At 36.6% G+C, this 19,206-nt stretch overlaps 1 protein-coding gene across 1 annotated transcript in view; it reads left to right on the top strand.

The window, feature by feature from the left end:
• COL19A1 (collagen type XIX alpha 1 chain) overlaps window positions 1-19,206 on the top strand; it is a 183,709-nt gene that overhangs the window by 18,691 nt on the left and 145,812 nt on the right. Inside the window, exons 5-9 of the mRNA XM_033054946.1 lie at window positions 10,969-11,092; window positions 11,484-11,759; window positions 13,461-13,541; window positions 15,690-15,815; window positions 16,276-16,338. Of these exons, the coding sequence (XP_032910837.1) occupies window positions 10,969-11,092; window positions 11,484-11,759; window positions 13,461-13,541; window positions 15,690-15,815; window positions 16,276-16,338 (670 nt within the window). The remainder of the gene's footprint in view (window positions 1-10,968; window positions 11,093-11,483; window positions 11,760-13,460; window positions 13,542-15,689; window positions 15,816-16,275; window positions 16,339-19,206) is intronic.

The following is a 19,206-nucleotide window of genomic DNA, read 5'->3' as shown; positions in this document are numbered from 1 at the left end:
ACTCAGAGGTAAAAGTGCTATTTGGAAACATGGAGTTTTGGGATATGAATCTTCAATTGCATTAGTGTTTGACTTTTTTTATCTCCTGTGAGATTAAGTTGCTGAGAATTAGAATGTTTAGTGTATAACATTGTATTCTAGTATGAACTGTGGACAATATATTATAAGGACAGTAACTAATAAGAATAATCTTATGGACAGAGACACTGGAAGAAAATGCATTACAAAAGGACTAAATATAAAATGTAAGTTCTATCAGTACTTGAGTAATGAGGCTGTATATGATGACTTGAATGTCTGTAAAGGAAATGCCATCAGATATCTGTTAAATCAAAAAGGAGCACAGACTTTGAAATTATTTCTTTTTTTAATAGGCTATTTTTCTTTCCACAGAACTTTTTTAAATTTAGAAAGTGATAAATAATTGCATTACTGTTAGTATGTGGAGACAGATATGCTACACTACCAGGAAATTACATAAGCTTAAGATTGGTTTGTTGTGAAAGTGTTATGAGCACTAAAAAAAACACATCGTGATTCAAGATAGCTGGTGTGATTTCATGGAAAGAAAAGTCATGACTCATTAACCAATTAGAGTTCTTGAAAGATCAAAGAGTTATAACATAGCCTTGCTTCTTTTTCTCCTTAAAAATAAGTTAGGAATTCTCATATGAATTCCTATTATGCCTAAGAGTACATTTTTTACAGCATTCTTTTTTTTTTTATCATGATTGGGTTTAAGTGTCATCTCTTTAATAAGCTTTTGCTCATTTTGTTCTAACAAAAGAGTAAATGTGTACTCCTACCCAGCTGGCTCTAGATGATCCTGTGTGAGCAGGGGCCTTGGAACAGATGACCTCAAGAAGTTCCTTCCAACCTTGTCATTCTGGGGTTCTATGATTGCATTACAAACTATTTTGTTTATAGTTTCTCTTCCTTAAGTGTATAGTTTCCCATAATATTGGGTATGTAATTCCATTGTCAACCATGTAAGCCATTATAGGATAAGAGTGAATTCATCAAAATTCAGGTTTTGTAATGGGATGATGAGGGAACCAAGTACTTCTTTTTTAAAACTTCCAAAATATTTTTTTAATCTCATTGCATGCTTAAATGTTACAATTTTTTTTAATGCAAAATATTGGTGATAATAGTGATATTTTCTTTACTGTTATAACTTTTCTACCTTTTTGTCTACTAGTCTGATATATATACACTAGGTCATATAATGTTCATAGAATTTTCATCAGCAGTATAGATTCTAATCTCCATCTTATTGTTGAAAAAGATGATTGTTGTTCACTCCCTTTCTGTTATTTTATGCATGAAAATTACATGGATGATTTAACCTCAAGTTGCTATAGCTGATACATTGGTTTAATGCAAAGCTTTTCTGATGTGGAGCCCTCACTGTTTTCAGGAAAGTTTGTGAATTCTTACCATATCAAGCTTCCTTTCTTGGATGTAAAACACTAGCCTAAATCCTCAGTCCAAGAAGGGCTCACAGTCATATTCAGTTTTTTTTCAAGTTGGGTTTGGTGTGTTCTTTTGATGTGAAGCTTAAAATTCACCTAAATAAAATATTTATTGACTTATCTGTATCACTGCTTGAGGTATCCTCTCAACACCTCTGTCTTCAGCCAGATGCAAGACCCCATCCCTTTTTACTGCCTTTGGCTCTTGTCTCTCTCCTAGCACTTTAAAGGGATACCTGTACACTCCCCAGATGAATCTGACAGTAACAGCGTTAGCAACTCACAGGTCTTTGGTCCTGTTAAATATAGTTATGACTCAGCAGATAGCAATGTGGGTATTCTTAAACTGCATTTATTTTTAACCCCATTTAATCTGTACCTTTAAAAAATTCTCGTTATTAGAGAAATTGTGAGAGTTGCAGGCTAAGCTGTACATAATCTTGTGGTTTTTGTTTTTCTTTTTGTTTTTTTTTAACTGGACATTAATTAGATAGTCTAAGTTCTGAGACTTAATAAAAATAATTTCCAGTTTCTGAAAATGCTAGTAGGTCTTCTGATGTGATGCAAATAAGGTTTTTGATCATTTCTTTTCCATACTCACTTAAATTTTGTTCATGTTAACAGTCTTTATATACTGTAAAAGAGCATATTATTTATCTAATTATCCTTTTAAGTGTAAGCAGAACACCAGGCTTAAATATGCACAGACTAGTCATGCTGTGTGTAGGGGGTGTAAAAGCAAAAGCATGTTCTCTCTGTAGCTCCACTCTTGCAGCTGACAGCTACTTTTTCAGTTCTGACCCTGCTATCTGGTGTCATTAACCTTCTTTCTTACTCAGATCATATCTCTTCTGTTGGCAACTCAATCTTCACTACTTACATCTTCCTTTTTGGGGAGATCAACTGGAGCCAAGATGGGTAGATACACCCATTTATAACAGAATTTTAGGATTTAGTGCCTTTGGTCTTGCCTGTGCCATTTCTCTCAAGCACTTCTTAGCGTGGCCTGCTTGCAACTTTAGCCAGGCATGAGTTTTATTTATAGGCAGTCCTGCATGCTGGGGAGGAGGAGGCTAGTTATCCAGACAATTATTTGGGGCTAGTAAAAAAAGCCCCCCTTAGTTTGGTGCAGCTGCACTCCAAACTTCAGTCCTCGCTCTCCCTTTCCAATGCCAGCCGTGCTGTTAGGTTCACTGTGAGTGGTCTGCATTTTCATAAGAGGCACACTGGCCTGTGAGATGGTTTGCCCTTTACCATCAGCCACGGTTGTCTAGGACTTGGCAGAATGAACCCGGGAAGGAAAGGGAGAGCCTGTTCCAAGTGTAATCAGCAGTTCACTTCGCTGGTACTTGTTCCATTGGTTCATTGTAAAAAGCTATCAGAAGTTTGGGATGGGGATGAGGGGAGACTAAACAGGAAGAACTTGAGTGTTCACTGGAAACAACGTTTTTAGGTTGGCTAGCATGATGTCATACAGAAACACACAAGGTACCTTTCAAAACCCGGCGTGAGAAGTGAAAGGGTGTGAGTCTCTCAGCATGAAGCTCTGCTGGAGCTGAGTCACCCTCCTCTGCACCAAACTAAAGAGACCATTGTGCAATCAGTTAGTGTCTCTAGGTATCTGTACTAATGTCTGAGGAGAAATGGATGCTTAGATTTCTTCCTCCTACAGGGAAGATTATATGGATATATAAGCCAAGTAATTCCTGATGTCATCCCTGCTTTCCACAATATGAAGTGCATTTCCTCTCTGTCTTCATGGCCTCCAATAGATGAATTGTCTGTTGTAGTTTGAATTTTCTTTACTTTTCCAGACAACAGCAACTATTTAAATATACCAATATTTAATACTGTACAATAGGTCTTGCTTCAGGGTAGGGAGCATATAAAAACGTGTGCAGAGCAATCTTCTCTGTCAGTTGCCTGACAGAGGTTACCATAATTTTTTTTGCATTAATATCATCAGAAGGTTTCTTGATCAGCTGAATAATTTCATTCTACTGTAGATAATCATATTTAGCATGAGAACTTAATATCTCATTGACTTCAGAGTCTGACAAATAACAGACTAATAACTAGACCTGTTGTGTTTGTTCTATTTCTGGGAACTGACTAGAAGGACCACGTGAGTTATAAAACAACTCCTAAAATATCAAAGTAAAAAGGTGTGTAAATGTTGAAAGAAATATCCAAAATTCCTTTTAAAGCATTTAAGTTCTTATCCTCTTCTCTTGATGGTTGCCATCCACAATTTAATTTTAGGATATTTAGGACAGAAAAGTGTCTTTTTGCTTAATCATTAAAGACCAAAAAATCTTGATGCAATTCTTGAATGAGGTGAAGACAATTTAAATCTCTGCCATTCTTTTGAGCACATTTTAGTTTTAAATTTTTAACAAAGACTGTATTTTGGAGAGAATCACAAACCCACTGAAGGAAAGGACATATCATCACACTTCTCTGGATTTTGCCATTAATGTCCAAAGAGAAAATTTTGTTTGGTGTTTTGTGTGTGTTGCTTGTGAGAAATGTCAGACTCTGCATAAATTATTCTATAGGGGCAATTGAATTACTAGTGTGGTTTTGAGTAAGGAAAAGCACTGAAGGTCTCTGGGATGGTCATACTGAACAATAAGACCACGTTTTCATGTGTGCAGGGTGGTCTCAGTACCTTCAGTGAATCACAGAATAGAACCTATTATAAAACTGAGGATGGGAGATGCAAATGCCTGAAGTTCTACGTTACAATACATCTACAGTACTAAAGGAAAAGTGGAATGAGCTATACATCTAGGAAGAGCATAATTCTCAACAGGAAATTATTGGAGTCCGAAACGGATGATTTTTCTCTTGGTTGTTTTTTTATATCTTCAGTGTAGATGGATATTGCTGCTATTTATGCTGAACACAGATCTTGCATTCAGAGTATTTCTTTTGTTTAGATGACCAGAGAACAAAAAAAAAAACGAAAACTGAGAGATGGGGAGCAAAGAAATAAAAACATGGGTCTCTAGCTCTTTCACACAGGGGTAAGCATTTCCTCTCCATCTGCTTTCCCTGAATCATGGAATTGGCAAACACATTCTGGTATCCCTCTGCCCCTTGCTGCTCAAACCAGCAAGTGTGTAACTTCATCAAAAGTGCTGAAAGTTGCTTTCCACAACATAAGACTCCAAAATTCTTTGTTGGCCTGAAATTTCTAAAAACTTCATCACAATTCAGCAGAATTCTACTTTGGAAGAATAGAAGAAAACTTGTGTTTTCAGTATCCATTATTATATATTACTTCTTTTAATTGTGTTGTTCTTATTACTGGTGATTTTTTTTTCAGAAAACTTAAAATATAAAGAAATAGGCTAAACTTGGAAAGCAGACAGTCTGACATCTTTAAAATCAAAGGAAGAGGGACCTTTGACTTCTTTAGGGCCAGGAGTTCACCAATAATTCTTGTAGATAAGGGTACAGAATAGTGCTGGAAATCCTAGGGTGAAACTACTTTGCACAGGCATAATGCTCTTTGTATTTCTGTACCTCTTTCAAATCAATATTTTTTTCCAAATAGCCTTTAAAATTTTGATATCAATACCATTGACTTTCCAAAAAATTCCTGAACAACCTGTATATTAAAAGAGTCAGCTAATCTATGCCTGTTCTGTAAATGAAAGCAGAGGGGTGCCAAAGTATGTGAAATATTAGGTGAATCCCTTTTCTCAATGTTAGAATAATCTGCAGCTTTGCTTTCAGCAGTACGTTTCATGAGTGGGTTGAGCTCTCCCTAAGTAATTAATAACTCTTAAGCTGTCTGAATAGTTTCCCTTGAGTTGCATCATATAATGTGTCGTATGAAAACAACTTGAGGCCTAATGTAACATGAAACTATGTAGTACATCTTAATGTGATTTGAGGAAGATGGATGGGAAGGAAATTATTTCTTATTCTGACAGAAAAGACAGCTGTTCTTAGCTTTTATTTGAAAAGAATTTGAAATACACTTTCTAGGTAGGGATTGGTAAATTGTTCTAGTTAGTTGATTCCTGTTCTCCTGTTGTACCAGTCAAGCTAGATAAAAACTGAGAACCAAAACCATAGTGATTTGTTGTAGAAATATTGATAATAATGTGGAGATTTTTGTAATTGGTCAACCTGATCGTTACTTTTTTCATCCATAAACCCCTCTTTGCAAACATGAAAAAATTAACATTTTAGTATCTCCATGAATATACTCCATCTCAATTAAGTATAAAATAAATTGTTACCCAAAACAGGAAAGTTTTTTAAACTAACTCCTTGAGCTCTGGTCACCAAATCATTGTAACATTGTCATGTTACAAGTGACATATACCAGGTAATGGTATATGTCAGCTGGAAAAGATATGTCTTGCCATAAACTCTAAACATCTCTCACTTCACTCTCAGGAAATGCAAGTTGGCTCATCTTTCTCTTCTTGGAAGATATACAGCAAGCTGGAAGCTTCATTGATACTTGTAAATACGGAAGTTTATCATGTACTGTAGTGTATTCTCATTCGATATGGAACAATTAGAGTCCATAAGATTTAAAAATAGATGCTGCTTTTCCATTAGTACTTTTTTTAAAAATAAAAACAAAAGGTAAATAAAGGATTGCCTTACTAAATTTGATATGGGTAACTCAATGCTGCTTTACAAAGATAGAACTAAAACTGTTTATAGCACAGTGAATACACAGTTAATTCATTCATAATTACTTCTTTTAGTATGCTAGCACTTGCAGTTCCAACTGGTATCTGCATTTAAGAACTTTTGAGGAAACAAATAAATAATGAAAATACTTTCCCCAAAATCATTCTATACTTCCTTAATCTTTATAAACAGTGGAAGGTATGCACAAATACAGTGGTAATAGTCACGCAACATTTTTGTAACTGCTCTTCTGGTAACCTCATAATGTACAGTCATAATATACAACTGGTTTTAGGAAAAAATATGGCTCCATTTGATCCAGTATAAAGGAGGAGAATGAAGCAAAAGCCTTTGCAACTCTGTGTATACGTAAGCTTTGATAGAGTGGCACACAGGTGTTACAAGAATGTGTTTGTTACCATTCTGGCTGCATCTGCCTCAAGTTTTAACCAGTGAAACATCAAGAAATACCTGAATGTATGGATTTGTAACGTATCTATGTACAATTTTAATTGTTGGGAGTCTTCCTGCTGGCTATTGATGGTCTCCTCAAGTTTGCAGTACATCTCAGTCCAGCAGACTAGGGTGGTGTAAAAAACCTCTGTATTCAGTTCATGTGCCTCAATTCCTGCTATTGTTTTCAGTAGTTTCCACCAAGGGTGTGCTTTGCTTTGAGAACACAGTGCTCCATTCATCAACTTTAATTTTTTATTATATACTGCTGACACTATGGACAGAGGGAGAGAATCAAACTGTCGAAATTCCACCTAAGGTATAATTTAATCAGACTCTGGGTGCCTGACTCTGAGAATAATTCAAATTGCCCACTCTCAAGCCCCACCCAACCCCAAGCGGCACCTAAAATGAATAATTTTGGACAACTGATTTCCCCTGGCGTCTGGGCCTAAATTCCAGGCATGCTTAGAAGCACCATAAGCAGACAGGCATGTAACTCCCACCCAGGTTTCATTGTGACTCTGAGATGTGTGTAGAGATGCCAGAACACTGCCCATGTCCCTAGAGGTGCCTAAGCCATTGACTGTGCTTCAATCACGCATAGTAAGCTTGGACAGCGTTGGATACAATGCAAACCACAGAAATTGTGAGCATTTTGAGTGTAGAAGAGGAAGAGAGCACCTTTTTAATAGCCTTAAAGGTTGGAGCAGTCATCTGGGAAGGATATCTGATTTGGTAAGGGAATTAAGCAGGCATGGGAGAACTTAACCATTGTTCCACCAAAAAGGATATTTTTTTTTTGTGAAGACCTCAGATATTTTGCTCCCAAGTCTGATGATTTTGTTCAAAAACTGTTGTCCAAAAAGGCATCTGGTTGAAAGATCAGATGCCAAGAATACCCTCATCTGCTTGTCTGTGTTAATTTGTAAGTTCTTAGGCTTGTCTTTATAGACAAATATGCACACTTAGCAGTTGCTGCCCATATTTCTGTAACATTATAACTTGCTTAAAACCTGTCATCTCTCTTACTGCTTTTGGTGTAGACACCATGATTTACTCCCTTAAGTTCGTGTTCTCTGTGCTGTGTGTGCATCTGTAGACTTTGAGGTGAGCTTGATGAGGATTTCCTTCACCCTTTTTGTCTCTCTTTTTCTTACTTTTTTATACTGTGTCATGTGTAAAGGTTAAAAACTGTGTTGGAGTACTTTTTGGGTTGTGGATGCATGGAACAATTGCTTTTGAATTTTTTATTAATTTTTAATGCAGTTCCTTTATTGTTTTCACTCTGTACATAATATCAGTTTTCTCAGGTTTTAGCTGCTTGTAGATATGATCAGGTGAAACAGTATAGTAAACATTCAAAGAAATTCTGAATTTCAAATTCAGTATTTCGTGAAATTCTGGTTTGGCTTTTCTCATGTTCCAACATGATGTTTTATGTTCATTTTTCTGTTTGGTCTTTTATTTCTCTCACCAAATGTCATCATATATTTGTTCTTTAAAACATGTACATACTTTGCCTATTTTTGAGGATTTTAAACTGATTTTACAGAGTAGAAGATACCACGGTAATAATACTTTAATATCACTTAAGTGTCTTACTAATCATCTGTAGCAAAGTACCTTCAATGCTCAATGCAGGCTTCTTATTCTATTGCAGTCACTTGAAGCCATTCAGGGAGCAAGAGCGTAGGGGACATTGTGTATGGTAGCAGATAGCTTGCTGGTTTTCTGGCTATTTCGTCCTATTATTCTGTTCCTTTTCGTGTTCACCATCTAGCTGGAAGGGTTGGCTGTGAAATGTGTAATTTAAAGCATCTGCTAATGGTTTTTTGGTCACCAGGGAATCTTCATATAGACACCAATGATAACTCTTCTCAAAATAAAGATACTGCTTGTGTTAAATTAGATCTCTGGTGTATGGTAGTTGTATATTAAATTTGTGTGGTTTTGGAACAGGTTTCCCAAAGAATTATGGAATAATTTCCATTGTAGATACTTCCAAAACTCAGCAGGATAGGACTTAGAGTAACTGATATAATTTGCAGGTTGTCCTTACTTTAAGCCCAAGGTTAAATCCATTGACATCCAGAGGTACTTTCCTAAGTTATTTTGTGAATGTAACTGAATTTATCCTTGGTCCAATTCTGTATAAATCTTGCCTCTTTAATTGACTTCGCTGAAATCAGTAATGTCCTTAGGAATTAATTTGATCTTGCCTGCTTTTCTTATTTCTCTCAATACAGTTTTTTTTCTCAGCTCAAAGGTAAGGGAAGTTAGAATGAACTCCTGCTGGTTGTTATAATGCTGGCCCATACCTTAGTTCTTCTTTTGTTTCCTGAATGGTTTTCCAATTAAGGAAGGTAAATTTATATCACGTGCACTCACACAAACAACTTATTTGTGGAAATTCTGAAAGAAACACAATTTTAGAAGATTTAATACTGTCATAGAGCTAGATGGCTGTGAAAGACTTAGGAAGGCATGCAGTAAAAAGTAATGGCGTGCTGGATGGGTGTGGATGTGTAGAAAATAGTGCCACCTGCCCAAAGACTGCTTCTGCTTGTCTTCCAGACCTTCCTAACCATGGTTTCCCCTTCTTTTATTTGATGAAGACTTATGATCATTTATCTTTCACCATTGTCTGTCCTTTGCCCATTAATGTGAATTCCCTAGTGTCCCCAACATGGAACTTAGCTGGGAAAGTTAATTGATTTTGGAGAGCTAATCAGATGCTCCCACAACCAGATATCCTGTCTAGCTTACAGCTGTAAACCTGAGATACCATCTCCTTAGCCTGCCTGGGGTGCAGGAAGCCATAGGGCTGGTCCCATGTCCAGATAGTTTATTGTTCTGCAGTCACACACGGTGGAGGTATTTTTTATAAATCATGAAACATATTCTTTACACTATATTTGAAATACAAAGTATGAAATCTAGATCTAAGTACAGCCAAGCCTATTCTCTTTTGCCTTGCCTTTTGACATTCCAACCTCTGTAGCTGTACAACAGCATATGGGTCCACTAACAATGTGGGACAGCAGCCAATTTGGTCCTAGGTTAAAACAGGAATCAGCTGTGGGAAATAAGCCAAAGAAGTGTAATTCCCACATAAGGGACTTAAATAGGTGCTAGTCCTTAAAGAAGCTCTTTGGCAAGATTTAGAGCAGTCCTCTGCACAGGAGGCATTTTTCCTGAGATCCTAAGTACAACAATTTCCAGGAGGGTTGTGGAGCTATTGTTTCATCAGATGTAGTGCTTTGTTCTTTCTTTGCCCCCACCTTTGTTGTTTATTTTGTTTTGTTTTTAAGAAAAGCTTTATATCACATTGATGTATAATTGTTATCCCATCAGTATTTTTTTAGAACTAAGACATTTACTTCATGTGATTGTGGGAAATAAAATGGAGGAAATTTTTCTGCTGTGTGGGGGGTCCTCAGGTTTCCTGAGGGAATGCTTTTTTTGCACAACAGCTAGCTGATTGCAAACAGCAGTGTGAACACTTTTGCTTCTCCTGTGTTGTGTAGAGATTAGTGGTTTTAATTTTCTCACCTGTCTTAGAAAAGAAAAAATTTGAAATGTAGAAGCTTCACATTAAATAAGTTGATTGTACCATCCTAATTTATTTAGAATTAGAGTTAGTATATGTTTAATGGTAACCAGAGTCTGTAGAGTTGAGGCACAGATTTAATTTTTTATGAAATACAATTTTTTCAAAGAGTTCATTAAGTGGTGTTGTGATGCATTCTGTGATATAGGTCAGACTTTTTTTGAGACATTGACACATCTTGGGTAAGAAAGGGATAACAAAATAAAACAGCAGTAAATCATTTGTTCTATAATACAAGCTTTTTTCAAGCTTGCTAAAGTCCAACTTTTCTGATGCTCAAGATGTCCCAGTCATTGCTTATGGGGGTCGGTGGATCAAATCCCTGCTCAAAGCAGGACCAACTTGAAAGTTAGATCAGGTTATTATGAGCCCTGTCCAGCTGTGTTTTGAAAGTCTCCAAGGATGGGGATTATTCCACAAAACTTATTCAAGAATCCTAAGCAATGAACTGGGAAAAGACATATTTTAAAATACTGTAATGTGGGACTTTGCATAATTTCTTTTAGACTCCTGTTTATATTAATCACAGATGCTAAAAAATTTAGAAAAAAATTAATTACAAAACTTCCAGTCATTTATTCTTATAAAGAGACCAAATTGTACTTTTGAGAAGAAACACTTCTGAATGCTGAGGCCTGTGAATGTCTATGAGTGGGAGCAAGTGTTTCTCTTCTTGTTTTCACCAGGTATTATTTCTGTTCATTCCTTTTAAGCAGTGCTTGTTTGTATAATAACAAGAAATCTTTTTCATCCCTCCTGTTCCAGGCAAGTATTTCCAAATGGGCTTCCTGAAGAATACTCTCTAGTTGCTACGTTCCGTGTACGGCGAAATACCAAGAAAGAGCGTTGGTATATATGGCAAGTTTTAAATCAATATGACACACCTGAGGTTAGAGTCATCTTTGATTTATTTCTTCCAAAAGTTGCTGCTTCTTTTTTCCCCCATGTAATATGGCTTGTGGAATAATGGATGTTTCATTAATGGATTTAGCTAAAGTTTATATGAAACAGACAGACTTCTCTGAAATAATTATTAATTTGTTGTAGGAATGGCAGAAATTTAGCAACATCTATTCAGTTTAGACTGCAAAACAGAAAAAAAATGCATATTATTATTTATAGCTGATAATGTATTTACCAAATTACACAGAAGAATGCTTCATAAATTAATTCTTGCCCAGTGTATATACTGGAAATATTTTTGTTATATATGGTTTATGCATGTGCTTCTTTCTCATAACTTTTAAATAATCACTTCTATTTTTTTGTCTTGCTTTCAGATCTCTGTCCTCCTGGATGGTGCAAAAAAGGTGGTGGAGTATATGACCAAATCCTCTCAGGGAAATATACTGCACTACACTTTTAAGAGTCGAGAAATTTATCCATTGTTTGATCGGCAGTGGCATAAGCTTGGTATTAGCGTGCAGTCAGGGATCATTTCCCTCTATTTGGATTGTAATTTAATTGAGAGAAAGCAGACTGATGAAAAATTCACCATTGACTTGCAGGGAAGGACGCTGATTGCTTCTCGTGCTGCAGATGATAAGCCTGTAGATGTGAGTAGTATGAAAGGACAAACAGATAACTTGAAGTAATGTTTTAGCCATGCTTTTACTAACACAGTTGTAAAGAATCACATAGATAGAATGTTGAAACCCAGTCATTATTTTTGAGTGTGTATTCTTAACTTGAAGTCCTTAAGTGTCTTTCACTAAACATTATTCAGTGCTGTAGCATCTGCTAAGACAAAGCTGTTGCCAAAGTAACTACATAAAACTCAGTCCTTGTTTAAGGAGTCTGTTTTTCTGTATTTCTGAAGAAAGAGCCACCTAATTACCACTGATATGTTATTGCTATGTTTAAAGATATCTTGCAGTACTGATTCTTTTCTTTCATTTTTAGTAAGGTTTATTTATATGTTTGTATCGCTTGTCTGTTACACTTCAATAAAAGGGAGACACAAAATAATTAAGGGTTACCTCTGTAATTGAGGTCTTTTAGAGTAATACAGCAATGTAGGAGTAGGGGCACATAGTTCATAGTTGTCTCTCCCTTATCCAAAAGGGAGAGATTAGGAAGTGGCCAGAGGTGTGTTTCCTGTAGCTTGTGGTGCAAGAATTACCTGAGGAAACCCCATAATATTCTGGACTATGTTCTGTCCCAGGGATGCTTTCTTTTGTTGCCTCATGCAGGGAGGAAAGTAATTTAAAAGCAAGTAATTTGAAAGCACAGCAAGTACGTAATTTGAAATCTTCAGAAAATACCAGTTTGTTTTAAGTACACTGACATGCAGCTACCAGGTCTAAAGCATCTGTCTTGGAGTTTATAGTGACCATCAGAAAGCTTCCCAGAGGAAAATAGCACATTGTAACTGCAGGCTAATGTTGCAGGAGGAATCATTCTTGTGGGACACTAACTACTTTGACCTGGACTCAGAGCTTTGATTTCGTGGAGCCAAGCTCAAGCTTTGTTTGGTTTTCTAAGACTTGAGTTCAACGTTATTTGAAATGCATGTACATGCAGGAGAAAGAGCAGGTTTTTTCTGCTGGTTGCATGGTATGAGCTGGATAATTCTGAGTTGAAGTTGTCGTTTAGAATTTCCACGTTTGCATGAAAACATTATGGGCTTAAAGCTGATGAAGGCAGCTGAGTGGATCCTGTACCAATGGTCACTTTTCTCAATACTAAGTGCAAGAGGGAGATTAAGAGGACATGAAATTGATGCAAAAAGGAGCATATGAGGACAAGAATAGCTAGTTAGAATTTTACTTGCTTCTCATGCCACCAATCCACCCAAAGTCTCTGAAACACAAGTTTTACGTACAGAATTTGTGTTTTCTGCTCTTCAGGTGATTCAGTGGCAATGTCCAGGCAAAGGTCTCTCCAAAGCAATAGATGTATGTGATAGAGTTTATCAAATCTTTACTTTCGTTTCCTGCAGAGGAAAATTACATTCCTGAAAAGGTTTGCAGAGGATGTCTACAAGGCTAAAATACCTGTGTAGTATAGCAAACCAATACAGATGGATGCAACATGAAAATAAATGAAACCTAAAACATGATTTACATCAAAGTAATAGACTGCCTATTTTTTTCTTTAAATGAGGAGCTGTGTAATTGTTTAGGATTTGTCTTTTTCTAGCATTTCAGAAATATGCAGTGTTTCAAAGAGAAGTTTACTATGCTAAGATAAGAAAAAGCATGCCATAATGCAAAATTTTTACACCGCCTATTAATTTCTTTTGTATTTCTTAATAGATTGAACTTCACCACATAGCAGTTTATTGTAATTCACAACTTGCAGCAGAAGATACGTGTTGTGAAATATCTGCAGACTTGGTAAGTTATCTGTTAAAATTCAAATGTTAATACAAAAGAAATTGCTTTATTGTTTCTTGCTAAAGAATTGTAAAAAAATTTCAATAGAGGTGATAGTTTAATTACCTTCTAAAAATGAATTCCATATCTGGAGTCATGGTACGCAGTTTTTTGCTGCCTGTATAAATGGTATAATGGAATGTCAGCAAAAGGCACTAGGTGCTGCTAGTGTTTTTTAAATGCATTTCTTAACATTGATTAATGTCTAATTAGTAACAGAAGAAGCCTTGGAAAGTGGAAAAAAAATCACTGTGATGACTTGAGAATGGTTTCAAACAACAGAGGCCATTTCAGTAACACTTGCATCTTGTGAAACTCTGCAGATGATGTGAGCAAAGCCCGTGGAAGAGTCTGCATGACAGTGGAAGAGAAGGAAAATAGGATGATGTTTTCTTTATTTCAATACACTAATATGGAGGAATGGGTCTCTCATAATTGGCAAGTTAATAGTGCTAGTAGTTGGACTTGATCCTACAGGTCTCTTCCAAACACTTGATGATTCTATGAAATACTTTCTTCTGTAGAATGCACATGCTGCTATGTCTATATTGTTTAACATGAGGGAAAATATTATTTTAATGGGCTCACTTTTCTCTCTTGTTTTGATAGACAAGAGTCAGTGTAAACCAGATGAGTAGAACCATAGCTTGAAGTTGAAGATGTAATTATTTTGCTCAATCTAGCCCATTAAAAAAAAACAACAAAGCACAAGTAGCCTCAGAAAGACATTGTGTTAAATTATTGCCTGCTAGTCATAAGTAGTCTGTAAGATCAGTCTCCACTGAGACAGTGGATGGTGCCATCACCACCAAGGTTGCAGTCAGCAAAAAAACCCCAGAGCATGCAGAAGGATTGATTGATTGATTACATCCACAAAGAGATAGGGGAAAGTGTGCCTGGATGGGAGAGAGAAATCTGCCCAAAACAGAGGAACAGAGGACTGCTTGGTGCTCAGAAGGATGCAAGAAACATCTTCTATTTCAGGGGGAAATTTCAGTTTTAAACAATGATTAATAGTTCAAATATATTTCTAAATATATTCTTGATATTAATGCAGACTTTATCTTGAATGTACTAGCTTATGAAAAAGTGAAATGAATTAAATTTCTGTAGGTTCTACTTGGTTCTTGGAAATACAATTTATTGAGCCATTATGATGCAATAGCAGAAAAAGAAGAACGAAACAAACCCTGATTATATATGCACACAAAAAAGTTCAACAATAGGCTTTATTAATAACACTTAAATATTAATTCATCTATATAGCTAAAAGCCTCAGTTTCATTTGTATATCTTATTTTTATGATGTAAGAAATGGTGGACTGCTTGTTAATGACTTTCATATTAAAACTAGCAACTAACATTACATTTTATTAATTTTTTCACAACTTCCTTACCCATTGTAACTACTACATTTTCAGTTATTTAAGGGAAGTAATTTATACTTGGATACAAATTTCTATGCTAGGGCAGTAAATCCTGTGGGAATTTCTCTGACAAAAGGCTCGAAAAAAAGAAATAAAAACCTCATTATATCTTAATGAGACTTACTGAAATTTAGCAGGTTGTGTTGGTTTGTCCTGTAGTATTTCTTCAGGTTGGCTCAGTTCTCAGGAGTCACAGATGGGTAAATCTTGGTTTCAGGGCTTTTTTGTTTGTTTCCAAACTACGTATGCCAGAAGTGTTTAACCTTTTAAAGAAAAAAAAAAGCGTTTCCCTTAGCACTCACTTTTATATTTTGTACTGAGGGGCAGGGCAGAGGACAGGATGAAACTGAGAAGTGCTATCTCTTTTCTTCCTCCCCATAGACATTTTCCGTTTCACTACATCTAATTTTGGGTGACTTTATTCCTCTTTATTCCTCTGTCTTTTGGAAGAAAGAAGTGGGACAGTCATATCAGTTTTAAGTGGCATCAATTTTAGAACAGAAGGATCTCAATATCTAAAATTCATTTTTTTTACTTTTTTCTCCGTTTGGAAATTGTTGTCACTTTCCTTGTATGGTTTGTACAGGAGTATTAAAACAGAAGACAACTTAAAACTAGTGGTTGGATTGTGTTTATCTATTAACCAAAGTGGACCAAAAACCAGAAAATCTTTTTGTTTTAGTGCCCACATGAGGAGAGGTTACTGGCTACGACTTCATCACCAGTGACTACTCATGCCAGCAAAATATACATGCTTCCAGGGATGCAACAAGAATCTACACAGAGATGCTACTGCCTTCCAAATAAAGTATAAAGTTTCCCAGTTGCTTTTTAATACATCATGCTGTTTAATCATGTTAGGTATAAAAACAGTTGGGGGGCGTTTTTGCAGTCGTGAAAAAATCTTACTGTTTTGTGGTATTGCAATGTACTTACATTATGTTTCTCAGTTAAGAAACAGTACATATTGGATTTAGTTAATGTAAAGTTAGAGGTGTCAGTTAGGTTTAATTGTTTGAATATGCACCCAAAAAATATCATGGTAAAACTGAGAATTATAGTTAGGCATTATATTTAGTGTAAATGTTTTTACATGAGAATGAATTATATTCTACATAATGTTTGTTTTCTTTTAATACTTCTCCTGGGTGTTGCACGATATTTATTGAGTCATTTGCTTTGTTAGGCATTTGTGACAAAGACAGGAAACCTAACCAAATATATTTTAGATCTGCTTTGTTGACTTTTTTTATTTCTTTTAAAATCAGGGAGAAGCAGGATTGCCGGGAGTAGCTGGTTTGCCAGGCCAGAAAGGAGAGAAAGGTGCAAAGGTAAAGTACCACTTGAATTCTCTCTTTCAAGCCTTGTTACTGGCTTATCTTTCTTAAATAGGAGCTATATGGATTCGGTTATACCTCAAAGGAATCTGCCTGAACACAGTTTGGATCCTTTGTCAGTCTGGCTCTGTGTGTGGGCTCCCAGCCAGGCATCTCACAGCTGCCTCACCTTAGGGTCACCTCATCAACTCTGTGGAGCACTGTTTATCTGCCTGGGAAGCACATCCCTCCCCAGCCCTGTCACCATACAGAAGGCATTTATATATTCTGACAAGAATATGTCCATATCATATGTGTACATCACTGCTGATGGGCAGAATCCCATGTGGTGGAATCATCCTTGCAATCATCCCTCCTTGTAGGAGGGAATGGAATATGCCCCCAGTATATTCTTTGACAACACTTGTACCTGAAACTGTTAGTTGTGAAGAGAGAAGAATCTGAGATTAGCAAGTCTCTAGGACAGGCCAGTTGGTCCTTTCCTTGGGCCTCTTCTGAATTTTCCTGTAATGTTTACCATGACATTCTTATGTTCTGTAGCTTGGAATTCCCTAATACTATAGGTCAATATATCAGATGTTTTCCCTTCACACTCCATTCCTTTAATTCTGTTGGAGGATGCTGAATGGGTTGATACATGCTGGGAATGTGTTTTCCATGTGCAATTAGAGGGGACAAATTGAATGAACTATTGTAAATCTGCCACAAAGACAGTGAGATAGGAATTGAGTTCAGGGAATGCAGTGAGAGGAAGATGCCTAGGATGTCCTAATCCAGAGGTTAGGATGGAGGTATCCTAACCCAACATCTTACATGGCAGCACACCATTTAATATAAGATTTGAAGTAGTTTGTGAAGACAGCCAGGGCTTTTCCTAGAGCTGTAGTATCTGGGTGAAAAGGGTTCCATTCTGAGAAGGCTTATCTTCACAGTTGGTTGAAATTAAGAACATTCCTTGATAGCATATTGTCCCCCACCACAACTCCTCCCCTCCAGTACATACTTCACTTTTGACACAAACTGTGTTTTTCGGTGAAAAAAAAGTTCAGTCGTGTTAGCTTCTATAGTCCAGAACCTGGAGGGACTGCTGTCAGTTTTTCAGACTTAATCATGAAGTTTTGATCCTGAGTATATTAAACAATGGTCATTTTTTAGTTTTAACCTATGCTACCAGCACAGGAAGTTTACTAGCATTTGGTTGGGAAACTGCTCTTCTGCTCCTGACCTGATCCATATAGACATTATTGCTGCTAAGGTGGGAAAGCAGACTTAACAAGTCTGATTTTTTTTTTACTATTTAATCTCCAAGCCAATTAGCAGTATTTACCATGCTAAGCACAGTGCCTCTGAACAAAGCATGTGAGTGTCTGTGGTCACTTCTGGTTCTGTTCTCCCACTTGTTTTACAAAAAGAGCCTCATTGCATGGACTCTGTATGCATGGAACTCAGAGTCAGTGAACCCCACTGCACCCAGAAGTTCAACCTGAACAGAGTATACTGACATTTATGAATGTCCTCTCACAGAATTGAATGAATCAACAGGTTAAAGTCAGGGGTAGTACACCAAGAAGGTGGAAAGTTACTTAATTTGAACTCTTCTTATAATTGACCAGTACTTGTTGCTTCCTAGCTTTGCAGTGGGGGGGTTTTTTTCTTTTTGAGGGGGATGGGGAAGGGAGGTTGGATGGAGGGCACAGTATGACTGGGATCAAGATTGACTCAGTGACCTTTGGGAGCAAACAAATCTTGTGTTAAATAGTGCCTGCCACGATGGAGCTGAAAGCAACATTCTCTGGGATTTTAATACCATTTTTCTCATTGATCTGCATTTACGTAAGTTTTGAGTAACACTCCATCTCAATGACGGCCTTGTTACATCAATAATTAGACCTGAAGAGGCAGAAAGGCTCCAGAACATTCCAGACATGTAGGATACATGATTTATTGTCAGATTATGTAAGGAAACTACAGACTGTGGCTGAGTGTCTTCACTCACAAAATACACAAAATAGGCAGCTTCCGGATAACTTTGCTGGCCAGTTACAGAAAAACAGCTCTTCTCTAAGTTGTGTGTGGTTCCTAGGCATATGTTTCCCTCTTTGCTTGCGCTCAGCTTCTCATTTTACTGTTCCTCTTGCTTCTAAATCATATTACTATGGGCATCCAACTAACTATATTTAAGTGTCCCTTCTGTTGCAGCGTCAAAGTGGAAACATTAATTTTTTTATTTTCTTTCATGAGAAATTTGTAATTCTGTTGATATTATCTCATTTTCAGCACAACAGTTCTTATCCTTTTATTTTACTTACCCGATTCCAATTTCCCATTCACTTTAATTAATTGTATGATTGAGTTTATGTCTTTTTTTATTGCTATGGGATTGACAAGGAAGTCTCTGTCTACACATATTGATATGAGGCTATATTCAAGCCCCTCAAAATTGCCCATCTCTTCAGTCTAACACAATTTTTCCCTAAGGTCAGATTGTTCAGGAACATCTAAGCTATCACCTGTATAAAGTATGATAGCTTATAAAGCCATTTTAGGCATTTTGGAATTTAATTATTAGCCTGTGTCCACTGCATTCCTGTACTCTTGGCTTATCTTAGTACCTCTGAAAAGGTCTGAACCAAAATTCAAAGTACAGTAATTTCATGATTATAAGCTGCACTGCCGGGTGCCAGCAACTTTTCATTCTTTGTCCATACATAAGCCGCACCTGATTATAAGCCGCACGTTACAATACAGAGTGTGATAAAAGGTATCTATTCTATCACCATCTGTTGAGGGTGGGGGCAGTGATCCTTATCTCAATGACAGATATTCTGCTAATGGGCCATCCATTGAAACCAGGCAGGGCAT

The sequence above is a fragment of the Catharus ustulatus genome, chromosome 3 (assembly GCF_009819885.2).
Source record: "Catharus ustulatus isolate bCatUst1 chromosome 3, bCatUst1.pri.v2, whole genome shotgun sequence".
NCBI lineage: Eukaryota > Metazoa > Chordata > Aves > Passeriformes > Turdidae > Catharus > Catharus ustulatus.
This window is presented reverse-complemented; position numbering and strand designations above follow the sequence as displayed.